Source organism: Phasianus colchicus, chromosome 23, assembly GCF_987193195.1.
Source record: "Phasianus colchicus chromosome 23, bPhaCol1.hap1.1, whole genome shotgun sequence".
Lineage (NCBI taxonomy): Eukaryota > Metazoa > Chordata > Aves > Galliformes > Phasianidae > Phasianus > Phasianus colchicus.
The window spans coordinates 3,521,880-3,544,441 of NC_143458.1; the positions used below are offsets into that span (position 1 = coordinate 3,521,880).

The 22,562-nt window shown below is 49.3% G+C and overlaps 1 protein-coding gene across 3 annotated transcripts in view; it reads left to right on the top strand.

Moving 5' to 3' along the window:
• The window catches only part of GRIK4 (glutamate ionotropic receptor kainate type subunit 4), a 125,030-nt gene that overhangs the window by 49,743 nt on the left and 52,725 nt on the right, over window positions 1-22,562 (top strand). For all 3 annotated transcript variants that reach the window (XR_016459542.1, XM_090123367.1, XM_090123368.1), the window contains exon 3: window positions 21,061-21,225. Coding sequence is in view for 2 of the 3 variants with exons in the window: in XM_090123367.1 (XP_089979493.1) it covers window positions 21,061-21,225 (165 nt within the window). In the remaining variant the exon portion in view is untranslated. The remainder of the gene's footprint in view (window positions 1-21,060; window positions 21,226-22,562) is intronic.

Here is a 22,562-nt window from a genome sequence, read left to right on the forward strand (position 1 = left end):
CACACCCATGGTTTGGCCCATTCCAGTGGAAGAAATAATGCTGGTGTACCACTAATAGCTTCTCACTGTAATTCTCCACAAAAAGCACTGCTGAGCAGAAGGAAAGAGTTGTCCCCATTTCCTGATGGTCTCCAAGGACGTTTCTCTTGTCATGTCATGTTCAGGGAGCAGATGGAGCGAAGATCCAGTGCTGACCTAAGCGGAATAGACAAAACTGATTTGCTGCTTTAAACCTCTCTCAACATCTTAAATTATGTGTGGGTCAGAAGACTTCTGCTGATGGGGTGTGCAGTGGTTTGGAAGAGAAGTAGCTTGAGCTGAGGGCACAGACTTGCATCCTTACCCTGAGCACCGCAGCTCCTTTATAAGTGCTCTTGCGTTGATGTGTGCATGTGCTAAGAGCTGTGTTTGGGTTCTGTGCTGAACTTTGGGCTCGTGGGGGCCAGCACAGTGTGTAGGGTGCTGTGCTCCAAGCCCCCATGGCCCTTGTGGGCTGCCCAGGCCCCCATCACCCCTGGGTTTTGGGATGCGGGGGCTGCCTGCTTTCCATCTGCATCAGGTATGAAAGAGACAAAAGCTGCTTTTAGCCAAATAGCCCCAAGTGCTCTCCTGAAACCATTTCTGTTATCTTTTATCTGCCTCAAAGGAACACTTAAAAAAATTATTGTGCCCATAGTGGGTAACCTGATGAGCCTAATTTGGTGGTATGAAAACACGGGCTCGTTGAGCTTTCTGTTTCACGTTCTGGCTGATTAGGAGCACTTCTCCTGCTGGCTTTTGCCCACTGTGCAGCACTGTGTGCTCAAACACCCTGTGGTGAGCAGGAGGTGTCTGTGTTTTGGCTAAATATGCTCATGGAGGTGGGAGCTGACGTTACTGATAACCAACCCAGCTGAGAATAGGACGTGGCATCTCCAGCTGTAAAGGGAGCACTTACCTTGCTGGTTCCCTGCCCACAAGCAGGAAGGAGCCTTCGCAGCCCCACTAAATTGCTCCTAGTGTCTCCCAAAAGATGCCACCTGTTGGTACATGCACCTCGTAGTGCAATGTCGGCTGTGGGAGAAGGGGAAGAGGTGCAATGGAGTCCAGCTGAGGTTTTTACCTGGGCAGCAACGAACTGGTGGCCATTGTGAGTCAGTTATTCAATTCTTTCTCTGGGAGACATTTACTGCTTCTCTAGGGACCTGAGAAATGGGACTGGCTTGGTTGTAGGGTTGTTACAAAGGGAACTTGCATCCAAGCTGGTGTGCTACTGCAAACGAGCATCTGGAGATGAAAAATGACTGCAAAACAGAATCCCTGCTGCTGCAGTAGCCTCTGCCCTGGGTGCACACATCCCTGCCCACCATGGAGGTGTGGGCAGCAGCTTGCAGCAAAGCCCTTCCCCACGTTCCCACCCAAGCTCTCCCATGGGTGAGCATTCACACGCTGATGAGCCTGTCATCTGTTGTGCCAGTAGCTGCCAAGCAGGTGCTTAAACCTAACCTGATGTGCTCGAAAGCTGCACAGGTCTCTTAAAGAAAATGAGATGTTCACAGGATGTCCAACCCAACAGGAGGCTCTGTTGGCCTTGGGATGCTGTGTTGAGGAGGGCGCTGCGGGTGGCTGTTCCAGCACAGTGACATGTGGAGGGCTGGGATGTGGGTGGTTAGTTCAGGCAGTTAAGCAACCAATAAAGGGGAATTGGTAGAGCTGTCTAATGTCATTACAGCAAGATGGGAATAAATGGGGTTTCATTAGATCTTGTTTTGAAGTGGGAGACTGTCATTTTCTGATGGAAAGCTGAGATGACAGGGAGCACTGGTATTTGAAGTGCCTTTTTTAAGAATGACCTGCTCTGCCTTGTTGACATCAAACATATGTATGCAGCAAGAGAGCACCAGTTTGTTCTTTCTGGCATGGCAGAAAATGGAATGCTCCATTTTTAGCCTTAAGTTTCCTATCAAAGCATTCTATGAGGGAGGGGAGAAAACCTGGGATAAAAAGGCACCTCTGGATAAGCCCAGTTCTTGGCCAACCTGGGTCTGAGCTGTACGGGTGGCTTCCTGTAGTGCAGTGGTCTCCTGATCATCAGGAGGAGATGAAATCTGGGAGGCCGTGGGTAGGAAAGCACTGAAGAGGGTGGGACAGCAAAGAGATGGCCTGCATTCTGTTATAGCAAGCATGGAATGCCATCAAATGAGTAATGCTTATGGAAAATGTAGCAAATGAGTAATGTTGCAGGCAATTGTTTGGAGGACCGGCGTTTGGAGTAGGAGAAGATTTAGAGTGAGCTTTCAGTAAATACAGGAGAAATTGTTCCTGAAGTTCAGGGCCAAGATTTGGCAGCTGAGATTGGAAAAGGGAACGCTTGCTTTATGTGTTTTAAGGAAATGAAATAATTCTTCAGGCTGTCTTTCACTTAATTGAATACAGCGTGAAGGGCTGGGTCAAAAATCTGTGTTCTGTAGACAAGCAGAACAAGCACAACCTCACCGAGGCTGCTTGTAGCAACCAGCCCTGGTTGTTAACCTATAGAGCTCTGTAGGGCTGCAGGGGACTTTCCGCATCCCTGCGGGTGCGATCCCATGTAAATAGGATTTGTTTCCCTTTTTGTGCTGTTACAGCCATTAAATAATGCAGGCCTCGGGCAATCCCCAGTGTAAACGTGAGGGTTTCTAGAGTTTATCATGCACAGCAATGCTTGCTTGTCTGTGGGTGCTTTCCTGAGAGCTGGGTTATGCCATGTCCTGCACCCAGGTGGGGTAGGTGAGCTGGGAGTCCCTTGGTGATGGGCTGGCTTTGTTATAGTCCCTAATTGGGATGTGGGGAAGAGCAGGGTTGTGTAAAGTAACAATCCCATCTTCTTGTTCCCTTTGTCTGTCTCATCCTCTCTGTTCTTCAGCAGCGCCTTTTCCTCGGGGTTAAATCAAAGTGCAGAGCTCCAGTCGGCCAAGTCAGTGACCCCCAGGTTGCTTAAGACCAGGACAAATTGGCTGCTGTAAATTGGATGCCATCGAACATCAGCTTCTGACCTTTGTTCCCCGGGGCTTTTAGCCCTGAGGATGTCTGGGTGGGTGCAGGAGATGAGGCTCGTTAATAGCAGCTCAGCAAGGGCCAGCTTTGTCCCTTAGCAACTGCCACATGGGGCTCTTGTAAAGGTCTGTGGAGCACATGTGGTTTTCAGATGAGCATCCTCTTGTCAGCATGGAGAGGGGAGTTCATGATGAGGACATGGAGCCTGGCTTCATGTCCCAGCTGCCTCAGGCTTGGGTCAGGATGGGGACTGGAGCTGCCCACAGCCATCCGAGCCTTTAGTGGCAGCAGCACCAAGAAGCCATGGGATGCTCTGCCCACATTTGGGAGCCAGGAGCACCGCGCTGAGCCCCGGGTGCTGCCATGCTGATTAATGCTGCAGCAGGGCTCGTTGTGCTGGAAAGGAACCTTTACTCCAGGGACATTAAATATTAATAGCAGCAATAGAGACACAGATAAACAAGAGCGAGTTATAAACTGTTCATTTTGAGGGCAGCGGTGTTAATGCTGGCAGAGCTGTGTTACAGGCAGCTCGGGAACATGGGCCAAAGGCTGGTGCTACATATAAATGCTTGGATGCCCACCTTTCCTTGGGGCTCTCGATTGTGTCCTGCAGCAAAGCCTTCCTATCACAGCAGGTCCCACTGTAGGGGGACAGCAAAGCAATGAGCTCTTTAACCCAGCAGCATTGCTGCCTGGGCTGAGCTCCCCTGGCAGCCAACATTGGTGCATTGTGCTTTCTCTTTCTGTTTCACTGCATCTGCTCCATTCAGGAATTAGCTCTGCAGAAATTGGGCACCTTCAGCCCTGCAACTCATCTGGTTGTGTTCAGATCAGGCAGGGTTTCAATCTTAGCACTTAATGGTGGATGCTCCCAATGCTTGCTGTGCAGTGCAATAGCCATCACCAACTTTTGGGAGCTGGGAATGGGAGGAAGATGCCAGATATTTCCAGTGCAGATTGAAAACCGAGAACCAGCATTGTGTTTGCTGATGAGATTAACCAGTTTTCAGATAAAGTGGGATTGGAAACTCTTATTTTAGTAATGCAAAGTATTATTGATTGAATTCAGGCTGCCATCCTGTGTAATTTATCGTGTCAACATTTCTACTGTAGTTTGCAATGGATTCTTCTTCCCATGGGGTGGGATGAGGAAGGCTGCCCAGGGAGGTGGTGGGGTCTGGAGGTGTTCCAGAACTGTGGGGATGTGGCACTGAGGGATGGATGTGGTCAGTGGGCATGGTGGAATGGGTTGGGATTGGGATTGGGGATCTGAGAGGTCTTCTCCAACCCTAATGAGTCTGCGAATGTGGAAACCACAGGGCTGGGTGTGGGCATCTCCCTGTGATGAGCGTATGGAGCAGGTTGGCTGTGAGCACACAGAGCAAAAATAAGAATGGTTAACATCAAAGGAAACCAACCCCAAGCAATTGGAAATGAATAATAAAAGGAGCTCTGCTCTGCCATCCACAGGCTGACCAGTGGGGGTTGAAAATCCCCTCTTAATAATGTATTCAGCAGCTAGGAATGGAAATCCGAAGTTTTAATATTTAAAAAAAGAAAAGAAAAGTAATAATCAGGCAAATAAATCTTTGTTTAAAAATTTGCCCCACCTGTGAGAGAAATATATTCAGTTTCTTTCTTTAACACCCGTGGGACAAATGCATAATTTAATCTTTGGATTTTTGCATGGCCAGACTCAATACAATACAGTGATGTTTGTACAGCTCTTTTCAAACATTCCGTGATGGCAAAGCAGAGCTCTCTGGTTCAGGCTCCATCCAACCCTGTACACAACGTTCTCATTTCCCCCAGCTGGATGTCAGCACCTCCCAAAGCCCTGTGCAGGTTTCTAGTCTTGAGAGTTAATGAATGGCCCCAAGTTACGTGCCTGGGTGGTCCATACAGTCAGTGATGATAAGCACATTGCTATGAAGCCGTGCTTAAAAGTAACCTGCAGAACTTGGTTGTAATAGATCATCTGTCTTCAAAGCCCGGTGTTTACATGGAATGTGAAAGGTAGATTCTGGCCCTTTTTGCACCTGCTTAATAATCCGTACTGCTGAATCTCACCCCAGGTGTGCAGCTTTGTTATAAAAGCATCAGTAATTGGCTGAGGAAAGCAGTGCTTCATCTTCTGTCAGAGGGAGCTGGTATGAAATAGAGCCGGTCCTCGGGCTCGGTCCTTGCTGAGCACAGCTTTGGCCATTGGAATGAGCTGTCAGAAGTGCCTTTTGATGCTCTCAGGTCGAGATTTGGTTCCTTTCTGGAAGGTCTTAGTGAGGTGTTGGGCTCCCTGTAGGTGCAGTGGGTCAGGCTGAACGGGGCTCTGAGCACCTGGTGGAGCTGTGGGTGTCCCTGTTCATTGCAGGAGGGTTAAACCAGATGGCCTTTGAGGGTCCCTTCCAACCCAAACCATTCCGTGATCCCATGAACCACTGAGACCCATTTGAATTTGCCTGTTCTGGTCATAATAAGCAAACCTTATGTGGCTCTTAGTGCTCCCAGTTTGGTGCTGCTGTGACATCAAACGTGGCCCCCTGACATCTGGCCCTGCCTCTGTCTTTCCCTGGGTTGTGGTCCCAGCAGCTCCTGCATGTTTCCATGCCCAGCTGTGGTGTGTGCACCCTGCAGCACGATAGATGGGGAGAAGAGTGTTTCAGGGAATTGGATGGTGTACTCAGAAAATGGCCCTCGTCACTTATATTTATGTTATTAATTCACTCTCCTGCAATAATTGGCCATTGTACAAGGCCCCCTTCAGCTCTTGTGGTTTGAGCACTTTAGCACGGTTTGTTTTCGTGTGATTTATGGTGGTGGTGCTTTAAGGGTAATTGAGACTGCAGCAGTTTCCTGGAGAAATCCTGAAGGATGTTTTGGAGGTGGGAGGGGATGAAGGGTGCACACAGGTTTTTCCCTCGCTGCCTGCAATGCTGGCAGGAGCATCTGGAGGTCGCTGGTGCAGAAACGCAGGATAAAGCTCACTGTCTGTTCTCAAGTGAGACAGCTTAAAAGGGTGAGAAAAATATGGAGCCAAGTGTTTGGCTAATGCTCGCTTTCAGTGTTATCGTTATTCCTCCCAGAATGGTTTTGGTGGCGTGGCTGGAGATGGATGGAGCATTGTGAGCATTGTGATGGGAGTTCAGCACAGGGACTCAGAGGGAAAAGGCAGTGAATCTCTGGGAAGTGCACTTCAGCCAAGCTCCTACACGGGTAACAGATGCTGCTCTGGTTTAACTGTTGATTTTTATCAATCCACGTCGCCCTTGTTTGGACGTGTTGGTAAATTGCTGCTCTTTATGGCTGCTGTTGCAGCACGTGGGTAAGCCAGCTTTCTCCTGGGTGCTGGATGGATGCAGCAGGGAGAGTGGTGGGAGTCCTCAACATTGAACTGTGGGCTCCAAAATGAACCAACCCCACGGGGATCGTGGCTTGTGTGCTCACTTTTATTCCAGCCATTGCGATGAAATGCGCAATGCAGCAGTCGTTGGTGTTTGTAGGCTTTGCTGTTCCCTTTCTGTGCACATTGGTTGCTGCCTGTTCACCTGGCAGCTCGATGGACCCAATTTTCCCTTTGGGGTCCAGTGGGTGCTGCCATGTGCGGAGCACACTTGAGGCTGTGGGGTTCATAACTGCCCCGGATCAGGGCTGTTGTTCTGGGAGGCTCAGGAACCTCAAAGAACAGAACGGTCCAGAATGCAAATGGATAAGCTAAGGGAATTGGTGAAAATGTAGAGCAAGAGGCTGGAAGCTCTGCGTATGAATCCAATGCAAAGGGCTGGGGAGAAAGCTGAGCTGGAAACCTCTGTTCTCCTCCTCCATCCCTGCCAGGGGTCAGCCAGGGCTGCTCCATCCCCTATAAGGCTCTTTAAAACCCCTTGTGCCAGTATCACACTCTTGCAGTGAACGCAGGAGCGTTAACGATAGCCACGCTGGAGTCTGAGTTATTGTAATGCTATTTGTCTCAGTTATTGCAAAATACAGCCTGGTACAGAGCTTGGCTGAAGGGATCATAAAGTTTGTGTGAAACAAAACAGAAAAGGGCTTTATGAAAAATAGTAGCTGGGAGGGGGAGGGGGGTTGCCGGAGGGATGCTGTGGTCTGCAGCAGCTGGGACACCTCCTGGGCTCACCGTGCCCATGTGGATGTGTACCCAGAGCTGCTGTCACTGACAGCTTCCATGGACACAGGCAGCCCGTGGGCGATTTATCTTGTTGGGTTTTTTGTGGGTTGTTCATTTTTCTTTCTTTCTTTCTTTCTTTTTTTTTTTTTTTTTTTTTTTTTTTTTTTAAGTAAGCAATATATATTCAAGACTAAAATTAAAGATACTCAGGAAATGAAATGGCCAGCATTGCTGCTGCCTGGCAGGGAACCTGCTTGTGTCCCAGCACACGGTTCTACTCCCAGCTCAGGGGCTTTGGGATGGGGCAGAGAAGACACAGGAGGGATGGCTGAGTGAGAGGATGGCTCTGAAGGCATTAGTGTGTCAGCTGCACTGAGGCTCTGCTCCATCCCTTGGATTTCCCTAACATCTGGCTCAGCCCTGGGTGTAGGATTATCACTGTGAAAGGAGCTGGGCGGCCGCTGTCAAAGGCTCTGCTATGAGATGATCTCCAGCTCTGTCTGGAGGAATGAGCTGATAGGTTCTGAACAGAGGGATGTCCCTAAAATCCCTGTTTGGTGTATCAGTGTGCTTCCAGCTGCTAATGAAAGGCCAGGGGGTGGAGGTAGGGGATGAGACCCCCGAGACTGTGAGCTCCTCCAGGACAAGCAGAGCACTGTGCTTGCTTCCCTGGGGCCTGGGAAAGCTGTGCACATCTCTGCTGTTGTCTCCCAGGCACGTGGACTGGGGAACATTGGGTTAAATAAGCATTTTGGAAAGGAAAATCCTGAGAGGGATCGAGCTCAGCAACTTAAAGGCAGGGATTCAAATTTCTATCGCCGCTGATTAATTTCACGTCAAATGCAAAGCGTAGGGACAGCAGGAAGTTCTGAAGTGGTTTTGGGGTTGTGACTGTCATCGTAGAATCACGGAACCTCAAAGTTTGGAGAAGCCCTCTCAGGTCCCCAGCCCACCCCTCCATGCCCACTGACCCTCAGTGCCACATCGCCACGGTTCTGGAGCACCTCTAAGGATGGTGAACCCCACCTGGCAGCTGTCCCAGCTGTCCCCTCACTGCTCTTTGGAGAAGTGGTGTTTCCTGACATACAGCCTGTGGGTAGGAGCCAGCAGAGCACGGCTCTGAGAGGTGTAAAAGAGCTTTCTTTTCTTTTTCTTTTTTCCTTAAAAATGATATTAATGCAGTAGTTTTAAAGAAAATAAAGGAGCAGGGTTGGAGGTGAGAAAAGGCACGGTTTCCCACTTCCCCGCTCCCATCGCTTGTTCAATTTGTCTCTTTCCCCACTGATGTGCAAAATCTGAATCAGAATCCGGGCTTCCTCTCTTCCCTCTGCAATGACCCCATCAGAAGCATTAAGGGCAGGAGGAAAGAAAGCCCAATCAATTGCTGCACGTAACTCAGTCAGGAAAGCCCCATCCTTCCCCCAGGCTCCTTCCATCTGTCACCACGCTGTGCCAGCTCTGGGTTACCTCAATAGGAAAACTTCACTGAGGTGATGTCATGTCAGGAGGGAACGATGCTGCCGTTTCCAGGCTGCTTTGTGCAGAACCACTCCGCCTTACAAGATTCTTCCCGTCTTCTCCCTAATAATGAGCTCCTTTATGAATATTTTCTTTGCTTGTATGGGCAAGTGTCTTGGTGTTGTTGCTGCCTCTGTTTTTAATAGCCGTGCTGCAGTCAGTGTGTGCCCACGTGTTGAACACGGAGGTGCAGAATGAGGGGAGAGCTGCCAACAGGTTGGGCTCAGGGTGGGTGAGAACAGAGCGTTATCTGCTCTCGTTCAGACAGGGAAACGACATCAGGAGGCTAATAGGGGATTTCAAAGGGACTTACAGCCCTCACTGCTCTGAGCATCCCTTCCTTCGTTATCATACGAGGAAACGAAGAGCTTCTATGCATCCATGATGGTAGAGCTCATCATGCTTTCCCCTTTCCAATCTCTCTCCCCCCTTTTCAGAACTGATGTTAGGAACTGGGGAGCTGTGTTTCTCCCATTGGTGCCAGAAGGCAAGAAGCCCCACCAGCCCAGCTTTCCCAGTTCTCCTCCAGACAGACAGATGGGGCTGGTGCCATTGAAACAGGCCCAATGGGATGGGATGGCAGTCCAGGCACCTCCAGTGACCATCTGGACATGCAGGCTGGTCTGCTACTTGGATGGTACGACATCTCCGTGCTCTGCAATATTAGCCAGGGATGGGGATGCTAATTGGTTTAATTGAAGCTCTGAATGCTGAGCCATGGGTACTGGCAAATCTCCTCAGCCTAGGTGTGTGGTGGTTTGTAATATCAGAGGTGGGAAATGCAGGGTGTGTAGGAAGAAGGTAGGATGGAGCTCTGGGCAGAGAGGGGAGATGGGGCTGCTGCCTCTGAGCTCTGTGAGCAAAGGGAGGGGACTTTGGTGCTCTTGGTAGTGCTGGCATCCCATCAGCCTGTTGGTTGATTGTAAAGAAGTTCGTACTGATCTCATGTGTTATTCATGTTTACATGTGTATGCATTACATTTTGGTCATAGGAAAAAATAAAGCGATGTCCAAGTGATGGCTGTAGATTGAGATGCTAAATGTTATCTGCTGCACTGTAGTAGCATCCCATAATTCTCATCTGGATCACAGCAGCTCCTACAAAAATACGGACACACGCAACAAAATGGGCATTTCAGAGCTTCCAATGCAATGAGAGCAAACTGTGTGCCTTTGGAAAAACCACAGAACTACTTCTGGGCTTGTTTTCATCAGAAATTATAACCTTTTTTCATGGTTTGAAATGAGCCAATTTTTGACCTGAAAAATGTCAGGTTTTCATGCAAAAAAAAAAAAAAAAAAAAAAAGTATCTGAGTCTGTCTCTCTTTTTCTTTATTTTTTATATGACCTTTTTTCTAGTGGAAATAATGACACAGGAAACTACTTTGCAGCAAAGTAGTCCACCAAAGGAACAGCAAAAAGTGACCTCTTGCATGAGTGACAGAGTCAGAACCGATTGTACAACAAACCCGGGTGACCCTGGGCTGTTACTCAATGCCAAATGATATCGGTGGTCATTAACACACTCATGGGGCTGTGGTGTGAGACACATGGTGTGTTCCCCAGGATCAGTGGTGTCCTTCACACTTCTCCTCTTCCTTGTCGTTTTCTGCCACTCTGATTAAGGGAAATATTTGGGGTTATAATTTTCCATACATTTTTTCTCTTCTTTAAAGTAGGAGACAGTGGCACATGGCCCTAATTTCCTGTTATTTTGCTCTATGCAGTTTCCCCATGAATTGCTTGGTTGAGAACACAAAAAAACAAGGCCATGCATTTTTTTGGGAGAGGCGTGTTGAATTTGGAGGGCTCCTGAAGTCTGGGATGGTTTGGTGTAAGTCAATCCCCCATCAGCAGGATAAAGGGTAGAGGGGTGGTTTGTAGGTTGGATTGATGGTTTGATAAGAGCAAGAACTTGGGGGCAACTGCTTAAATGGAAAACATTTGTTATCCACAGTGCTTGGCAGGAGCTTAGCGTTGGGTCTCAGCACAACTTATTGTCATTAAGCCCTGTTTGAAGAGCTGGAGCAGCACACGGATGTCTCATTGACCTCTCCACCCAGGGGTTAATCCATCCTGAAGCCACGGTGAGCCGTGAGACACCCTGCTTGCTGCTCACACACTCAATAACCCTCCAGATCCCTGCAAAACCCATTGACTGATTGGTACCCAGACGATACGTCTCTGAGATCATGGGTTTGTGGGGTCAAAAAGCAGTCAGGTGGATGTTCTCCAGCATGCAAAACGTCCTCCACCATCACCAAAGGCAGATGCTGTAGGATATGTGTTCTGCACCGTGATGAGGGTCCCTGGGGAGGGGCCATGTGCCAGGGCTGCCTGTGCTTCTCCAGGGTGCGGGCTGCTGTCAGGAGGCCTCTCAAATGGTCTTCCTGCATGCTGCTGCACATGTTAATTGGACTTGACAGATGATAATGAAGAAGAGGCTGTAGCTGAGAAAGGGTTGGAGGAATGTCATAACTCTCAGGAGGAAGAGAAAACAGACAAGTCCAAATGTCCAGAAGTTACACAAGGTAACTCGAGACATTAATCTTTGCTGTTTCTGGTGCCGGGGCTGATAGCTACAAGGGAAGATTGGTGACTGTAAGGTGGGCAGCCTACAAAGGTGATGTTCTCTGTGGCTTGGTTTTGCTGTTAACCCGTTTATGATAATGAATTTTTTAGTGGGGGACCCACCACTGTTGCAGCAGTGTATGGAGGGGCTGCTTGATGAGGGGCCATTGCTAATTATTCCTTGTGAGTGAGGATGGGGAGGGGAAGGCTTTGTGGGTGCTGTGTCTTTATGCAGACCTTGCAAGCAGGACACAGCGTATCTCCTGGATTTGTGCCCATGAACTTCTCTTTGAACAGGGCTCACTGGCAATAAGCTCCTCTCACTGCTGGCAAATGGTGAATGGGGTCCTGCCACACGTGCCACCAGGGCTATGGGCTGTTCCAAAGGGACCTGAGCAATAGGTGCACGCTTGGTTGGCCTGTGACTGTGTAACGAAAAGAGCAGCCTTGTTTATCGTCCTCAAATCAGATAAAAGTGGCATCTGGCAATTGCATTTGTAGTGTGCTCAAAGGAGGATGCTGCGTGCCAGAGGCAATGTTTCCCTGTGCTCAGAGCCTGCCCAAGGACCAGCTCCGTGAGCTGCACCCAGGATTAGTGCAGAATAACCTCGTGGCAAAGTCATCCTGTGATCCTTCCTGCAGGGCTCCGGGGAGCACAGCCATCCCTCCCAGCACAGCTCCTTCAGATGTGCGTTTCCTGATGGTGGGCTCTCCTGTTTCTCTTGTAATTGCCAGCAAACTGCCTGCAAAAGAGCTGAGATGCTTCTCCCTGCCTGGCAGGAGCAGAACACCCACTGATGAGTCAGGGGAGGAAGATGGGAGCAGTGCAGGATAGTGGGAAAGGGATGGGAGAAAACAGGGAGGGAGAGCTGCCAGAGTTGTGGGATAGATGGCATTTGTTTAAAGACACATTAGAAGATTAATGATGGGAGTTAAAGTATAAAAGCAACAGGGCCTAAGTGTAGTATTAATGGAACCCATTTTCTTTGCCATCTCCTGCAGGAACTCTTGGGAAATACAGAGGGGGAAAAAATCACTTTACAGTAATAACTGTTATTTATAGAAGAGAACAACATTGGATGTATCAAAATGTGAGGTTTCAAGGTAATAACTGGACCCTCACAATCGTTGTTATCCATTTAAAAGGCAATTTCTGGGATAGTGAATAGATGGAGGAAATAGCTCCAATCCTGCAGCTGGTTGTAAATGAGGTTTGTTTTATTATTATTGTTATTAGTCAGTTTTCAATCTGGTCAGATTGCGTTAAGAAAAAATGGGAAAAGGCTGGGAGAGCTGAAGGGGCTGATCATCATTCTTGCAGGATTGGATGGGTCCATTGGATGGGCTCATTGGTGGACGTGTCAGGTGGGTCCCATCACAGCATCATTGATAGACAGTGGGAAAGAAGGGGTCAGTCGTGATTCCTTTCGCAAGGTGAAGTTTTCCCCTGGGTTTCATTAGGACTCGGGTTTTCCCTTCAGCTCTGCCCCTGTTCCAGGCCATGGCCAGCCCTGCTGATGTCAAGATGTTCTGTAGGGTTCAGCTCTTCACTAAGGTAGTTAGAAGTAGGAGGATTTAATGATCTGAACCATGACTTGATTTAATTAATCAACATGAATGTTGCTTATTTATAACGTAAACCACAGCCTATGGATAACTGTGTTGTTTAATTAAGCTTATCACTGGGAACCTGATCCAGCTCCTTGCTGCGTTAATGTAACTAATTCAGTACCCTCTCTAAGAAGCATCATAACGAACTGCAGGGGATGTAATTCACTCTGCTTTACAAGATGAGTGTGGCTGGTGCTGGTGTGTCTCATCCATGACCCACTGTTGGGTGGTGATATCCTTCTGCTCCTTCGTTAGCATGGGGCTGCTTCCATCACATCTGGTGGGAACCTGGGCAGCCTTGCCATTGGGTTTCTGTCATTTGCTTACTAAGAATTGCTGGGTCTGATTTCATTCAGCCTGTGCAGCTCTGCTTTATCTCTGCCTTTTGAATTCCTTCCTTTCTCTTCACCCTTTCCTGCTTTTGTGCGTCGTGTTTAAAACTTTTCCATGCTGCGCAGATGCAGGGGAATCTGTAATGAGCTCCCAAGCCAAAAGCAAAAGATGTTTGCCTAAAAGTTGTTCTTTTCCTACAGCTGAAGAGCACTGTATGGAAACCTCAGAGATTCTTTGGGGTACACTGAGTAATGTTTAAGGATATTGTGGTTATTTCCTGTTGTGGTTCTCCAGGCAGCTCTTGTCACCCCACATAAGGTCTCCAGCAGGGATTAGTGTGCACCACTCCAGGATCAGAAACCTCAGGTCTGTAGATCCCAACAAGTAATCTTGCAACAAAGTGGAGTTGCTTTTTTTCTGAATGAGAGCATCCACATGAGAGTGAAATGCACTGTAAGTGATGCACGTTACCTGCAGATCCCTGTTTGTTTGAACCTACTGCATATCCGTGTGCTTCTTGGCCTCTTCAAAGCGTGCTTGGCTGTGGTTGTTGGCTTCGTGGGGTATCCTGAGTCAGTGGTTCAATGGGCACAGGTGCTGATGTGGGGTCAGGCAGGAGATGCTGTGCACGAGCAAAGAGAGAAAAAGCAGTTTTGCATTAACATATCATAATTTTCTTAGCAAGCAAGTATTAGACGAAGCAGCAATTTGCTCTTAAGAGGGAGGGAAAGCTGTCGGAGTGCAGGGAAAGAGAATCCCTGCCTGGTTCTCCTATCCAGAAGCCGGGGGGAAAATGCACTGAGCAGAGCACACCAGAGGGGAAAGGCAGGAAGACATTAAAGTAACCTATTAAATTGGCGAGGGCTGAGTGGCAAAAAATAAATAAATAGAGTCTGTGTGGATTGATGGAAATTGGATCTGAAGGGCTTCCACATCTGGTGTGGCAGCTCTTTAGCATCTCATTTTGCTGTGACTCAGCAGGAAAAGTTGTTTTTTCGACAGTAAAACAAAGAGATGAAAACTCTCCTGAAGGGCTCCAGTGTCGAGTTGTAATTGGATTGAGTTCTTCCATGGAGCTTAATGCATCTGGGCCGTCTGCAGTCGGGGTGAGGTCTCCAGTGCTGCCTTTTCCCACTATTGCCCGTTTCTGTGATCATCTCCTGCTTGTAGGCTGCACTCTTCCCTTGCTCATCTGCACACCGACATCTGGGCAGTTTGCATCTTCCATCCAGGCTGAGGCCAGCCCCTGACCCTGCTCCTTATCTTCACACATTCCTCTTAATGTGCCGAGTCTCCTGGAGCTTCCCTCTCCCAGAAGCTCCTCTAACAGCACTCACTTGGCTGTAGGGATGCATTTGGACACCTGTGCATTGAAGCAGAAGTGCCAAGTTGCGGTGGCACTAAATAAAAAGGTGCTAGAGAAGAGCTTCTGAAGTCTTCCGGCACATTAACTGTGATTATTTGCCGTGTGGTCTTGCAAAACCTTGGGGAGACACTTTATCTCTTGGTGCCTCTGTTCTCCATCCATCACAAGAGAATGAAAGTCATCGCACCCATCATTTGTCTGTCTGCTGTCTTTAAAGGCACTGTCATGTCTGATATCTGCACCCCGCGTGGTGGGTCCTTGTCCTTGGATATATGTCTTAGAGATTTGTAACAGCAGCAGTGGGTAATGGTTTGTAACAGGAGCAGAAGTGGTGCAAAATGTCTACGAGCTCTCCATGCTGGTGAAAGCAAAACCCCAGATCTCTCAGCTACTGCAGTTTTTTTTCTGGTTCTCTCTTTGATGTTGGGGTTCCATCCAAGGCTGTTTGCTGTCCCAGTGTATGCCGTTAATGAGTGTTAATCAGCTGGCTGGGGGAGTCCAGGGCTAAGGCTGGCACTTTTGTGCTCCAGCATTGGATCTGAGCTGTGCATCCTCTGCAGTGTACTCATGCTTGCCAACTGGGGAGAAATCAGAAAGCACTGCCAAAACCCAGCATCCTACAAATGAGGGAGATGCAGAAAAAAGAGGAAATTGACAGTACAAAGATCCTAGGAAGGGTTAACAGGTGAATGCTCATGAAGGGCCTTTTCCATCCCGCTGCTATGAATGGAAATCCATTGGCTCTAGAGGGGCCTCAAATCCCTGTCATCCCAAAGCGTGCTGGAGATCGGAGAAATGGCTCTATCCACAAAGTGTCAGTGTTGGAAATGTTGCTCTCCTTCCGTCACTGTCAATCAGTAAATCCCAGAGTGCTGCAGAGCTGTGTGCACACTGGAATAGCCTTGGCTGCCACTGAAATACAGCCACCCCCGGGACGGAGCCCTGTGCTGCTGTGATGATCTGTCTGTAGGTACAGGACATGCTTTATGGTGTGTATGTGACCAGGAAAGCATCCTGTGTCACTGGGGGGTCTGCAGCCTCTGTCCCACAGAGCCCCATGGCTACGTTGTGTGTTGCCATCTCTCTGTGATGATAGCCGTAAATCCAGGTGGATTTTTCCCATTTGTTTGTTGGATTTATTATTCTTATTTTCTTTATATATTTAAGCTTAGGATTTTACACATTGTTTCTTCCTTTGTCGTTCTTTTTGTTTGCCTGGCAGTGGCACTTGGGGGTTGTGTAGTTGTTTTTCTTGTATTGATGCTCTCCACTGACTTAATTAAGATCTTTCTCCTTTCCTGGGCTTGCTGAGCATGCTGGCCCCACCAGGGCTTCCCATTGCTCTCCTCCTGAAAACCACAGCTGCAGCTGGTCACTGGGGACCACAGAAACGGGCTGAAATTCTTCTTCTTGAAGCACAACTCAGCTTGGCGTTACTGAAGCAGAAGACAGGCAGAAAACCACGTTCCAAACGTCAGTGGTTTTGGGCTGGTTTCCTAAGGCAACAAGATGTAGGTACTACTAGCAATTGTGTGTGGGTATGGGGAAATGTCCATCCAGGAGCTGGAATTCTGTTGGAAAGATGTGGAGGAAATGGGTGCCCAGGAGGTTGGAGCCCATCTTGGTGGTGCTGCCACCTGACCCATCCGCAGCCTCCAGCATCCCCACTCCCCCACGGCCCCGACTGTTCATCCCCTGCCCCAGCCTCACCTATGTCTCAGGAAGGTGAAATCAGTCATCTTTACTTCTCTCTGCTTTTTTCTCCCCGTTCGTGGGAAGTCTCTTGACAGGCTTTTTAAGGGATTAAATAGGACTTAGCAGGGCACAAAGGCATGATTGGAATCCGCAGCTCAGGACTTTATCCACAGCTGCACGTGCCTCCAACCTGACTCTGCAGAAACCAGCAGGAGCACTGGGTGCTTTGCCAGGGACTCCTGTGCAAGAGCTTCACATCTGGATATGGCACTTCCATTTCGTGCCCTCCTCATCCCTCTGCTCCCATCTCCTCAATAAGGTGCCGAAGGAGAGGAGGCCCATCCTGTGAGGGACAGTGCCAACTGGGATGCAAAGCAAGCTGTCCCCACGCTGGGGAAGGGAAAAGAGAGCAGCATCTGTCTTGCAGGAAGCTGCCATCCTACAGAATGCCATTCTGATATTGTGTACACAAAGCAATTATTAAAGAAGAGAATAGAGGCTGCATTTCAAGCAGGAGGAACTAAAGCCCTGAGCTGTTTTTATCACATCTCCCTTCCCCTTCTCTCCTGAATTCACTCTCTCTGGATAGTAGAAATGAGAGGGAAGCTCCATTTAAATGCAGATTTCCAATGTTGGCCAAGAGCAATAAATAGCCCTCTGGTCCCCTGATCAGACAGACGTTATCAGGTCCCTTTGTCTGTGAAGGAGAGAGTTTATGTTTTTAGTTTTCCTCAGTGAGATCCTCCTTCCTTTCAGGGACAGCATATTGACGACTCCTGATTTTGTTTTTAAACAGCACTTCAGAGCTGATAACAGAAACATAATCCCACCCATTCCAGTGCTGGAGCCGAGCTTGGCACCCCATGATGGGGAATTGCACATTTCTTATCGCTCCCTGTAGTGGCATCCCAAAGGGTTGGTGCTGAGCAGAGCAAAACGAGGCCGTTCTGCAGTTGTCAGTGGTCAGTTTGGGTCTGGAGGTTCATGGGTTTGGGACTGGGCTGTGTGTGTGTCTGGCTGATGGGAACAGAATATTGTGAGCTTGAAGTCTGTGCTTGCAGTATCAAGTGGGAGAGACTGAAGGTGTGATTTTAACCTGTCAGAAGAGAGACCTGAGAAATTCTGTAGGTGACTTTGTGGCTTTTTGCCTCGGAGGGACAGGCTGTGGGCTGAGTCTGCCAAACCAGGGCTTTGCTAAACCTACACCAGAGCAAGAAGGCAGCTGCGTTTCTGAGCATTGCTTTACATCTTAATGGCGTGAAAAGCATCTGAGGAAATGTAACCACGCTTAATGAAGTTAATAGGGAAAGGTCAGCTGAGCACAGGTTGCTGTGGCAGCACACAGAGTGCTTTGTAACATCTGCCCCGTGGAGCAGCCACATGAATGCTGCTTCCTTGGGTGGTGGTGGGAGATGGACGGAGCGCTGCTGCACGGGGGGAAGGGAGCTCTGTGCTCCTGTAGCACTGCTTGAGAGCCAGCTGGGGGGGGAAAGCTTGGATCTGGGTGTCTGTGAGCTGGCTGCTGCATCTAATAGGGCGAGCTGCTGTGTCAGAGCCCGGCTGCAGAAGACAGCTGTCTGCATCACTGAGAGCACCGCTGACAGCACTGCCTGTCCGCCGTCAGCTCTGTGCTGAGGAATGGGGCTGAGCTGCTCAGCAGAATACGTGTCCTTCGTCCTCCTGGAGAGCACTGGGCTCTCATCGTGCTGCGCTCTGCTGAAGGGCAATGAGATGCCTGGTGCCGTTCACACCCAGCAGGGCAGCCAAGCATGCCGTGCTGTGGGGTTAAGGAGTTGCATTACTGCTTCGTGCCCCTCTGCTGTCCGTGTGTCCATGAGGGCTGGGGACAGGGCAGGTGCGTGGTGAGAGAGGTGATGGATCTGCTTTCAGAGGGCACCACCTGTGTGTATCTGTACCCAGTAACACTTTCCTTGTTCTGGTTCTTGTTCAGTCCTTCACTTGGAGTGTTTAATTTGAAATCTCTGCTTGATGGGATTTATAATTGAGAAGTTGCTCGCGCTCGAATCCTGAGCAACTGTAACCTTTCAGTGCCTGTCCAAGGCAATGAACTCTTCTGGTCTATAGCCTCTAGCATTGGTGGGCTTTGTGTTAGCTGCAAGGAAAACCTGGGCATGTGCTCTAGGATAGGAGTTGTTACTATAACAAGGAAATGGAACATCCCATGGGATAAGACACAAGATGCTGGAACAGCTGCCCAGAGAGGCTGTGGATGCCACGTCCATCCCTGGAAGTTTTCAAGGCCAGACTGCATGGGGCCCTGGACAACCTGGTCTAGTATTAAATGGGGAGGTTGGTGGCCCTGGATGTGGCAGGGGGGTTGGAGATTCATGATCCTTGAGGTCTCTTCCAACCCTGGCCATTCTGTGAAGACATCTCCAGCCATCTCCTCCTGGGAGATCTCAGCACCTCACTCCCCACTGCCCCCACCTGGCGCTGCTTCCCCATCCCTGTGGGATCCCACCGCCCTCATCAGGCATCCACCACAATCCCCTCTGCCCCCCCCCCCATCCTCCCAATATTTTCCCCATCATTCATAGAGAAGGCAGTCGAGATTTGGGGATGTTATTATGACGGGGAACAGAGAAATGATTTTTGAGGCCAACAAAGTTCAAAGACTTTGCTGTACGTTTTCAGGATTAAAGACGTACTTGATGCCGCTTCCCATATTTAATAGACAGGAATAGATGAAAGGGAATTTATGTAAAGATTTTCGTTCATACTTAATGATGCCGCTATTAGATGTGCTGTGTCCCAAGACATGAAGTTTTAAAACCAACCTTTTTCAAACTTTAAACGACCTTTTCTATCCACGAGGTCTAATGCATAAAGATTAGCTTCATCTCATTACTCAGTCCATCCTGGGGGCTGGTTTAAGGTTTAGTTAACACTAACAGGCTCCCAAAATGATGCTGCCATAGGGTCAGCTTGTTGGGGCGTTGCCACCATCCATGGTGACATTGTGAGGTTTGCCCACAACGTGAGCTGCAAAGCTCAGATCCAACCAGAATTGAACAGGTTGGGTGGGGTTGGGTTTTTTTTTTTTTCATCTTAAAAGGAATTTTCCATATTTCCAAAAGGAAAACTGAAAAAAAAAAAACCCACCACCCAATAACAACCACACACTCTGAATAGAGACATCATATCGTTGTGCAAACATTCGTGCTTTGGTGACCTGGGGAAATTATTTGAAATGCTTCAGCTTCGACTCTTTTAAAATACAGTTAACTATGCATCTGTTGAAGACAGCTTTGGAAACTGGTGATTGAAGCGTGCGCTTGGAGGCGTTGTCCGGCGTTGTGATTTCTGAGCCTCTAACGTGCAGAATAATGAGTGCGAGAGCGCTGACGCCGCTCCCCTCCATTCTGCTGGGTCAGCTCCTGGCAGCTGGAGGCATTGTGATGCTCAGCAGCACGAGAGCTTTGCTTTACCCTTTCCTGGAAAGCGAGCTGCTTGCTGGGGCACCTTCCTTTCCCAACTTCTTTGTAATTGGAAATGGTCACCGACCGTATCAACATCTGAAATCTGGCCATCCATGCTCCCAGCCTCAGAGGAAAAGCACAACCTTTCTGCATAATGAGACCAAGATTAACAGCCCCAGCTCTGCAGATAGCGGTGGTGTTACGTGGTGCTCACCCAGACATCTGCACGTCCTCCACAAGAAGCATTGCTGCATCCTTTCTTGGCTCTTAGTTCGGCCCTGTTCCCATAAAGCAGGGAGAAAGGCATTGGGCTGCAGTTGGGATGGTGTGGGCCTCGCCAGCATTGTTGGTACCTGGCGACCATCCATGATGTTTTCTAGAAGGGTGAATTTCTCAGCTGTCCCTTAAGTTGTCTGGATAATAGGACTGCTCAGATGCCATCCTGGAGTCCAGGTACATCTGTCCCCACAAGGCAGATAGTTTTCCTTTTACCTATGGCTGTGCTGCAGTCCCTCCTGCTTTTTCTAATGAGCTCTGTGTGCTCCTGAGTTTGAAAAATGCAGAGGTGGGTAAAGAAGTGTAAGAAGAAAATGGGGAGAAAACAGCACTGGTGCATTTCAAGGCGTTAACAAGCACACAGACCAGCAGAGCCCCACTAATCTGTGCTTTGTTCTCACTGCACTTCTGAATGGCATTTGCTCCCTTTGGAGTGATGTTAGGAAGGGGGATGTGGCCGTGGGTGCCTTTCTAACACCCCCAGCACAGCCCATAGGGAAAAGCAGTGTCCTGGAGGAGACCTCCCCATACCCGGAGCTGTGGGGGCAGTGCCAGCACTGTGATTTACGCTCAGCTCCGATCGCTTTTTGCCTTCCGTCACGGAAATAAAAATAATCCCACTCTCCATCTCCCTCTGCCTAACGCAGCTTTCAGTGGGTGGGCCCAGGAGCTGAGTTCAGGAGTCGAGTGCTTTCTGTTTGAAAAATATTTGTCCCTTCCCACCCACGGCTGCCCACGTGCTTCCCAAAATACTCCTGCTATCAGCGCCAATTTCGGCACCGTACCAACGCTTCCTCATGAATAAAACGAGGCTGTTTGGGGATGTTGTTTCATTATTTGTGTGCTGGGATGGGGGGCAGCACTCAGGCGGGTGCTGCAGGGCGCAGCTGGGTGCTGTGCTCTGGGATGGCTGCAGCATGGGCAGCACAACGTGAGTAGCACAGCGCTGCTGCAGACTTCACACCCACGTGTCTGGCGAGAGCTGGAGGTGGGCGAAGCTGCGGGAGGGAGGATGTGGAAGGAGCATGGTGCTGCTGCAGTGCGGGGTTTGTGGAGGTGATGGGATGTGGGGTGCCCCACCAAGCCTAACCGCTGTGCTCTGCCCCCGCAGCTGCCATCCTGGATGACCCCATGGAGTGCAGCCGGGGGGAGCGGCTCTCCATCACCCTGGCCAAGAACCGCATCAACCGCGCGCCCGAGCGCCTGGGGAAGGCCAAGGTGGAGGTGGACATCTTCGAGCTGCTGCGGGACAGCGAGTATGAGACGGCGGAAACCAGTGAGTACCCTGCAGGGCTGCTCCTGCCCCATGGGGCTCTGCCACCCACTGCTGCTTAGGCTACAGAGTGTCATTCTGCTGTAGGCTTGGCACCAGGTCCCCCACCAGCATTGCCATCACTTGGCTCAGCAGCCTGGGACGAGTTATTTTCTTTAATCTGTGTGTCAATAAGCAGAAGCAACGATATGGGAGGTGATGCTCCTTGATGGCGTGCAAATAAGAGACTCTGGGCAAGTTCCGTGCAATTAAGTTATTTTTAAAGCCCTGCGGAACGCCATGTGTCAGCTAACATGATGGCTTTCTCGGTGCTGTAGATTGGCAGTGGATTTGTTTACACAAAATGGAATTTTCAAGCGGTGTTTGAAGTCCCGTGGATTGGAAAGAGCTATTTCTGAATAGCAGCCGCCTCCCATGTTGCAGTAACATCCCTCCATGCAAGCAGGTCGCTGCGGTCGGTGATCCCGGAGATGCCCGATGTGTTAACAGCACAATGATGAGTAAAGCATCCTCGATGGGTTCCATCCCACAGAGCGACTGGGAGCGACAGAAGCCACAAGGATCTGTAGTAGCTTTTTCCTTAAGAGGGAAAAATGCTTTGGGATATGATAGTTTCCTTTTAGGATCAGTTGTGAGACAACATTGAGTTCAGAGGAGGACTATGTATTTTTTAACTACCAGTGGTCTTGGAGAAGCTGGAGGAATCATTTAAATAACAGGGATTTTAGATGTGTTTCCCTGCAGCTCTTGGTTCCGGGGCTGTGTAACCCGCAGAGCATCCCGGGAAGGCTGCGCTTCCATTTCCTCAATTAGTGTTTGCATTATTTATAGACGCGTTCGGTTAATAAAGTGCATTTCAGCAAGTACCTGTGCACCTATTTATAGAGCCTGTGAGGCAGCCTGGATGGAACCGCCACATGCAGCACTGCTTAAAACAAGCAGCTCTCCATCCTTTCTGATCCCACATCTCTTTGTGTCAGTTTCCCGTCTGCTCAAATCAGCGCAAACCCCATCTCGCTGCAGGGTCACCTGTAGGATTGCAGGAGGGATGGGGACAGTCTGTGTTTCCCAGGCTGTCTCCAGTTTACCCCCAAAGCCATCCCAGCACCCCCCTAGGAAAGCAGAGCACTGCCAGGTTGCCATACCCCGCTGTGCCTTCGAAGGAGTCCATTCTTTTCCCTTTCTTCTCGTCGCGGTGTTGCGATTATCTTGGCTGAGGGATTGCAGGAAGCAGCAGCCGGATTGCTTTGTGCCATCACTCAGGAATTGCTCTGGCGGAGCGTTTTTCAAGCAGAAGAATACCCATTTGCTGAGGGGAAGTATTCTGCAAGAAATGGTTG